Source organism: Mytilus edulis, chromosome 11 (assembly GCF_963676685.1).
Source record: "Mytilus edulis chromosome 11, xbMytEdul2.2, whole genome shotgun sequence".
Classification (NCBI taxonomy): domain Eukaryota; kingdom Metazoa; phylum Mollusca; class Bivalvia; order Mytilida; family Mytilidae; genus Mytilus; species Mytilus edulis.
This window is the reverse complement of record NC_092354.1, coordinates 67,236,861-67,244,979: the sequence shown is the minus strand read 5'-3', so window position 1 is coordinate 67,244,979 and position 8,119 is coordinate 67,236,861. Positions and strand designations below refer to the sequence as shown.

Below are 8,119 nucleotides of genomic sequence, written 5' to 3'. Positions count from 1 at the left end.
ATTCTACGCCATTCAAAAATATTTGACTAATTCTTCCCCTTCATTCATATTAAAGTATACAATAATCTTATTGATAAAATACACCAAAAACATTATCAAAACAAAAACCGTTCTTATTTTATTGGTAGTAAGCCGTTTTGTTTGGTTTTCACTTCCTATAATATAACAGGTGTATAAAGACGTTTGTAGCGAAGTATTAATTAAGTTTGTTTGTCCTTTCGTTTTTCTGTCATGGCATGAGAAAGATTTTTTCTTCAATTTCTGAGTTTTGTTTTCTTCCTTTAAAAATGAATAACATCATTAGTTCAGAAACAATCAGACGAATTTCATAAAAACTGAGTCCTCCACAAAAGGGGTTTAGTTTCAAATTGTATGCAGCGTTGATGATTCCGAACAGAAATCGAAACGATGACTTTTTAATAAACAATTTCGTAATTTACCTGATTGGTGTGCCCTTTTTAAAAACTGAATTGTAAGAAGTATGTCACAGCAAATTAATTTAGTAAGTAAATGGAATAGACTGGTTCCCTTTCCTTTATCTGTTTGGCTCCAATAGACAAGCCTAGTAAACGGAATTTTGCTTCTTCCCCTGTTGTTTACAAAGTTCGTTTTAATGTTTTGTGTTATGTTTGTCTTTTCGTCTTTTCGGTCTTAGTTCGGAATTAACAAATAAGAATATAGCTAAGTGTTTTGAACTATTTTCGAACTGTCTTTTTTTTTCTTCTTCCAGTCATGGTGCTGTCTCTTTGTTTTTCTAATGGCCCTTTAGTACAAGTATCCTACCCACCTTGTTTTATCATATAATTTCCTATCTTACTTGAACTTGATTGGTTGATATATATTATTTTATAGGACTGGTAATTGAAAATACATTTACAACACCAAAGATTGCATACAAGAGTTTTGTTCACATCGCTGATTTTTTGCAGTACGTTGTTGATATCAACAAACATGGTCTTGATTTAAGTGGAATTACGACACTAACATTTACGGTAAAGGCGTGTCATGGTGTTAGAATTATTATGTCAAATTCTGACGATGGAGATTCCTCAAAGCCCATGTATAATTTTGAAATTGGTAGCAATAAAAATCAAAGGTCAGGTTTTCAAAGACGGAATGATGATTCACTTACACCGGCTAGTCAGAAAACCGTCTTTTACGACACCCCTGGCGCTTGTTCATGTGATGAATACCGACCATTTTGGATCAGTGTCAAAAACGGAGTTCTAATGATAGGAAAAGGACTTATCGTTGGTATAAATGTTATAGCTGAGTGGACCGACCCAAATCCTTTTATAGTAAGAAGCATAGGATTATTCACAAGTCAACACATTTTAGGAGAATGGAAGGTACAGATAGAAGGTAAAATTTGTTTCCTTTTCTTAATTTCTTAATCGCTTCAATACAAGCGTTATTGTTTATAAGATATCTAATCAAAATAAACTTTATAAAAGAATTTGTAATTCTTGATCTTTAAATTCAGTTGAGTATGAAAATCATTTTCTGACGGAATGTCTAGCATTCGAACAACAGCGACAAGTAATGTTAAAGGAGTAGGTCCGGTAAGGACCGATTTTTGCCTCAAATTTCAGGTTCATCTGACGAAAGATTTTGACCCCTTTTTAAACACTAAAGTGTCTATTTTATTTGAATTAATTAGTTTATGTGAAAGATTTTAACAGATTTAGTCATTAAAAACGATCCGATTCAAGCTCAAATATGAAAAATCTACCTAATATGCCGAAAAATGTCACTTTTCAGATGGTTTTTGGTAAAAATGAAAGTGGCCGCATCCGTGTTCATCCTCAACCTTTATATATGTTATGTATTATCATAAAATACAACTTACATTTCAATATTAAGGATGAACACGAATGCGGCCACTTTCGTTTTACACGAAAACCGTCTAGAATTTAACTAAAATGCTAGAATTATGAGGATTTCAGTAATTTAGCATGACTTAATGGTGCTAGTACCGGATATATGTGCATTGTATTGTCAAAAACAGCCCATTTTTATGTAGCAGAAGCATTCTACTGTCCAATAAATAACTAAAGGTTTACATTTTAACAATTTTGTAAAACTGCTATATTTTGGGGCCAAAAAGGGGTCTTACTGAACCTACTCCTTTTTCTTTAAAAATATATAATTACTCGAAATTCAGAAAAAAAATATATTTGGCTTCCGTCTTGTGAGTATGAAGAAATATGCAACATTGTGGCTTTTATTTGTTATGAATGTTTTACGATAAGAAAACGACTGCTATAGTTAAATCCATATTATCATAAGCATTATCATTATTGTTTTTTCTTGCTTTATCTATTTGTAATCGTTATATGTAACTTGCCCTTAAAGGGCCGATAATTTGTTTAATAAAGTATTGGTATTCGTCTTCGAGAGGCCTTAATTTAAGCGTTCTCTAGTAACGTTTGCAATATATTTTAGATCACAAAGCGCTTTTAAAGAGTCCTTTTTAGGTTTTCATAGTTGAATATTTTCACACTTTATTGAACTAATAAAATTGAGAATGGAAATGGGGAATGTGTCAAAGAGACAACAACCCGACCATAGAACAGACAACAGCAGAAGGTCATCAACAAGTCTTCAATGCAGCGAGAAATTTCCGCACCCGGAGGCGTCCTTCAGCTGGCCCCTGTCCGTTGTTTAGTGTCCAACGAAGTATAACAACTAATGTCCTAATCAAGATATGGAATTAAGAGATCCCCATTCAGGTTTTATTACATGGATAATGACATATAATCTAGAGAATGCAGCGAATATTAGCAAACGTACTATGTGAAGTATATATTCAACTTGAAGATTTTAACCATTTAATATTTAAAAAAACATAAACTATACGACTTGTAACCTTTTAATTATAATGACAAATTAGTTTTAACCGATGAAAATTCAGACTCACTTTTACACATCTTTTCACCGAGCTAGTCGAGATCACTTAACATATACGACCCTTGAATTTTTAATCTCAAACAAATGTGAAATAAATAAAATTAACAAATATATCAACAAATGTATTGAGCTCTCTCGTGATCGGTCGAACATATATTTGGAGTTTTTTTAAGGGTAAACTATATCCCAGTATTTTGCATATGTAACGCCATATATATGCATTTTAAAACCAAATCTGTATCGATCCAAGACTCGATATGGACATAACAGCATAAGCATCGGAACCTTGCTGGAGGTATTTCGGAAAAAGGAAAAGCCTCAACACGATGATATGATTTGTGTCCTTAATGGCAGTTTAGAAATTCTTGAGAAAGTACAGAATTTCGCCAAGTAGTTTTCTCTTCTGAGAAGTAGGGGCCTCGGTAGCCGAGTGGTTTAAGTAGTCCAGAAACTGTTTAACTCTGTCAACACTAAGGTTTTGAGTACGAATCTCGTACGTGCTAGGCGAATACGAATCTCGCACGTGCTAGGTGAGCCCCGACTCTGATCTTAATTGACTAGGATTGTCCGTGTTCCCGCCAAAATGTCATGAAATAGAAGTTCCTTCATAATATAAGTTTTAAGTGGAAGAAATATTCTGTAATATTAATTCCACTGGAACAAATATAACAGTGTCTGTTCCTAACGGAATATATAATATCGAATATTCGTTTCAACTGGAACAAATATTAGGATGCCTTTGTCAATAACAAAGTATCAAGGGGAAATTCTGTTAGGCGGAACACATATAAGTTGAAACATGGTTCAAAATTACCCGTTTTAACAACCTTATTATGTTTAAATTCACCAGATTGATTGATTTATGTTTAATGCCACTTTAAACACTCTGGTATTTCTAGGTGGTCACTTTTTAATGGGTGGAAGAAGTCGGACTGTCCAGAGAGAACCACCGACCTTCTGAATAACACATATTTCATGCAAGATTAATGAATAAACTGTACCAGTGCAAAGGTCTTACATATACAAAATCTTTGGTACAGTCTCAAAATTACTTTTGTAGACAAATCGAATCAACTGAATCTCTTAAAATGCGAAAGAATTTTTTTCATTTTATGTTACCACAGCACAACCCTGGGGTTCCAAATAAGGGGACGACCATGTGATATTCAAAAGGTATTAGGGGGATTGGTAAGAACTGAAAATATACCGCCAAGCGAAGCTAAACAATCATATGAATCATAAAAACATGATGTTGGTTGTTTTTTTTGGTCGATCAAAGAGGGGCGAATACCCACTACCCTCTTTTTAAATCGGCCACTGAATAAAGGTTAATCCCTTCTAAAAAATAACCTGTGTTTGATGCAGACAAGAGACTTGTGTCTTGTGATCAAATGTTGAATTATATAAGAAATATGTAATATCAAATTCAAGAAAAACATAATCTGACTAAAAAGCTTCGGATAAGTGGCTGTATGTATTTATTAGTTTAGGAGTGAACGCTTTACTGCTATTTCAACAAGAGAGCATTCGGCAGTAAGATTATTCATTCAATGCTTACGCATTCAAATATCCAAACATGTATTTGAATATGTTTTGCAGTTGTGAACAACCTTTACGATGGTAGTTTCTCCCGATGTACAACAGACTATAAAGCAGTCCTGGATATTTTATTCTCAAAGGAAAAAACGTCATTGTTGCAATGTGCTGCCCTGTGTGATAAGCTACTCGCATGTATTGGATTCAACTATCATAATCAAAGGTAGGTTTTGTTCTTCTTCATTGTCGTTCCTCCAAATTATCTGAACAATTAAAAAAGAATACTGAAGTTAGGTTCTTTAGACAGACTTATCGCTAGCAATACCAAAATTCAAAACAGTGGTGACATAAGCCACACTTATTTACTTTGAAGAGAGCGGAGGATACGACACGAAAGAAAACGCTGAATGGGGTTTGTGTAGATACATGATATACGCTTTGAGTTTCCTGATAATATTGTGAATAGGAAGTAGTATACAGATGACAATTTCCGCTACTGCTGCCACTTGTTTACTTTTGTTACATTTTCTTAGCTTAACTATTGTGGGTTCTTTATTAATCGCTAGGTACATTGCTTGTTAATGGATATAGCCGAATGACTCATTTTAATGTTACATCAAAATACACATTTGCCGACGGACTTTAAAATCGCAACACACGTTTTGGTGACTTATTTTTACCAATTCATGATTGATCCTCATATACTACTATTCACGATTACAATACTTCTTTCTGTTTAGAAAAATTCAAGACCTGACTTACCTAAGATTATTGGACATTATAGATTATTGAAGTCGCTCGAATTTCTTAAATTAACATTTGAAACCCATAAATGATTTTTTAAAGTTTTTGTTTCTTCGTGAAACAATTCTTTCAATCCATACCCACACTTAAATCAGTAAACAAATGTTGCATTTCCATATTGCCGAGACAGAGTAATGAAAATCTAAATCAGGTCATAAGTATATTGCAAGTAGAAATACGTGAACGTGATGTTGATAGACAATTTCATGTCAGAAACTCCTCTTACTGTCCTTACATTAACGGTACAGGCAAACGGGATTTATTGATGACTTCCTTCCCATGACCAGATTGATATGAAATGACAACGCCACGTCAATAAAGTTTGATAACGCAACGTTACTTGCTAGACATGTTTACGGCGACAACGTCAACTGCTAAATAAGTCGTCGAATGCTATGGCAGACGGATTAACGCCATAAATGTTTCTAACATACTGAAATACCAAAAAATATCTTGCATAGGAATATTTAAAGCCCTAAAGTTTCAACTGCTTTGTTGACAAAAAATACCATAATGGATCGGACAGACGCCAAATCGGAAGGTACAAACAGAACTCAAAACATGCCCAACACAACTGGTTTACCTTTTTGTCAATCAATTGATGGTTGGTTAGAGGAGGTCACTTAAAAGTGTGTATGTCGCATTTGTGAAAACTACAAAATGAAATAGCCACGAAACACACAAATTTTCCTAAATCTACGTAAATTGGTACAAGCGAAAATAAATAAATCCACATAATTAATATGAAAAAGTTACTTTTTTGACATATTGCCACTGTCATCCAGGAAGGCCTTAATGGGGTTAACAGAAAAAAGATAAAGAAAAAAAAGGGGAAAAAATAAAAGTTGAGATTAATGAAATGCTAAATATAAAGAATAAAGAAAAATGAGCAAACATGATAGTAGTAATAAAGAAAAGAGAAAAATAGGCAAAGATGATAGCAGTAACAAAGAATAGAGAACAATAGACAAACATGATAAAACCAACAAAGAATACAGAAATATTGGCTAAAAATGATGATCTTAATAAGAAATTGGGAGAAATGGCATAAAAATTAAATAATACAGAAAAGAAGTAGCCTTTCCCCATCCAGACACTCATGATGCATATTGAAACAGCAGATGATTAAAGTCTTTTATATCTAGAAAAAAAAAACACATCAGTAAACATAATTTATTTTGATGAAAACACCGTTAAAAATGTATCTACTAAAAACGCGTCTGAATTTCAAATAAAAGAGAAAGACACATCTTTGACATATTGTGGAATATCCTTTACGTCATTTCCGTTTTGGAAGAAACGATTACTAGTATTATCCAAGAAGATATTTTAAAGAAAGATTTAAGACTTAACGCTAAATTATATAAAAAAAAATACTTCTTCAAGAATAATTATGATTTAATGTATTTGTTTCAGCTGTAAACTAGTAGAATTAAGCCCTGGTGTTGTAACACAGATCCCAAAGAATCAAGAAGACGGTTGGAAATTTTATTCAAAATGTTACAGATACAATGGTGCATGTCTTTGGTGTTACTTCTGATGGTGTTCGTCTTCATCTAAGAGTTTGGTGTTACTTCTGATAAATGGATGTTACTTTATTCGAGTATGTGTTACTTCAGTCGACTTGATGTCACTTCTGAATGATGAATGTTACTTCTGACGGGCTGGTGCTACTTCTGGAGACTGAGTGTTTGACTTACTATTTTTTTTTTGATTAAATGTTACTTCTGGTCGTGTGGTGTTACTTTTGTTTATTGAACCATTGAAGTAACAAACTTCCAGTGTTGAACAGTGTCAACGAAAATGTTCAGTGAACGGTGCGTTTCTAATTAGACCTGAAAAAATGGTTTGATGGCGTAAACATTATTTCCCATATATAGATATCTATTATATATATTCCAAATTATCAAAACAGGTATCACCCACATCACAGTTCACTTTCTAAAGGTGGTATAAGTTGCCAAAGAGAGAAAAAAGTAGTCGTACTAGAATATCTCAAGCCTTTCAACACTGATGTTGTGAGTTCGACTTCCGCACGTGGCAGATGGGCTTACGCTAATTTGAATTGACTAGGATTGTCAGTTTTCCTGTTGAAGGTATGTGGTTCTTTCTGTGCACTAATAACAAATAACCGCTAAGAAATAGCACAATAATACTAAAAGTGGCGTTGAACACCAATCAAACAATCAATCTCTTCGAAATGATCTTCGTTTTTGATTTTGTTTTCTAACTGTTTTGATTAAAGCCCCACTGATAAATTTGATGTAGACAAAACTAACGTCAACGTACTAAAAGAGGGACGTTAGATACTAGAGGGACAGTCAAATTATCTAAATTACAAAACTATTTTTGATTCATACCAAACTTCTAGACAACCGATTGATTGATTGGTGTATTTTCGTTTTCTTAACGTCTAGTGGCCAATTATTCATCCTGTTTCAAGACTAGAACAAGTTAACAATGAATTGGTAGGAGATGTCATGTAGGTCGACCGAACTGAAAATGTTGGGATAGGGAAGACATATTGTATTCCTTGCAATAGGCAACATACAGAATTCTTCGAGATGTTGGATAGGTTCTGTAACATGCAGAGACCGTGACACTAAAATAGAACTTACACAAAGTTGAGCGATTATTTGATTGCTGCCAGGTTGTAAATATTTCAAGCATATTAAGAACGAGAAACATTTTACAATTAATACCATAGTTATGCTCTTCAAGAAATGTCGAACTTGATCAAGAGCAAGACATGTTGACTGTTAGTTAGAAATTAGGGCAGTAGACGATTACAGAAATCGGGCCTTTTGCAGAAGGTCACATACGGACCCCTTAAAGAGTTGTTACAAGGGTTCGTTAGCGTGTTCAATCC

At 33.7% G+C, this 8,119-nt stretch overlaps 1 protein-coding gene across 1 annotated transcript; it reads left to right on the top strand.

The window, feature by feature from the left end:
• The first annotated feature begins 842 nt into the window (after window positions 1–842).
• On the top strand, window positions 843–6,926 carry LOC139494959 (uncharacterized). The gene is made up of 3 exons (XM_071283082.1): window positions 843–1,362; window positions 4,510–4,669; window positions 6,667–6,926. Exons 1-3 carry the CDS (start codon window positions 1,023–1,025, stop codon window positions 6,788–6,790), a joined length of 624 nt encoding a protein of 207 aa, XP_071139183.1. The 5' UTR covers window positions 843–1,022; the 3' UTR covers window positions 6,791–6,926.
• Window positions 6,927–8,119: the final 1,193 nt, after the last annotated feature.

Bases quoted from the DNA above. Each gene is read 5' to 3' on its own strand.
- LOC139494959 (XM_071283082.1), top strand. From the start codon at position 1,023: ATGTCAAATTCTGACGATGGAGATTCCTCAAAGCCCATGTATAATTTT. The intron at 1,363-4,509 runs GTAAAATTTGTT...TATGTTTTGCAG, and splicing joins ATGGAAGGTACAGATAGAAG to TTGTGAACAACCTTTACGAT. The intron at 4,670-6,666 runs GTAGGTTTTGTT...TATTTGTTTCAG, and splicing joins TTCAACTATCATAATCAAAG to CTGTAAACTAGTAGAATTAA.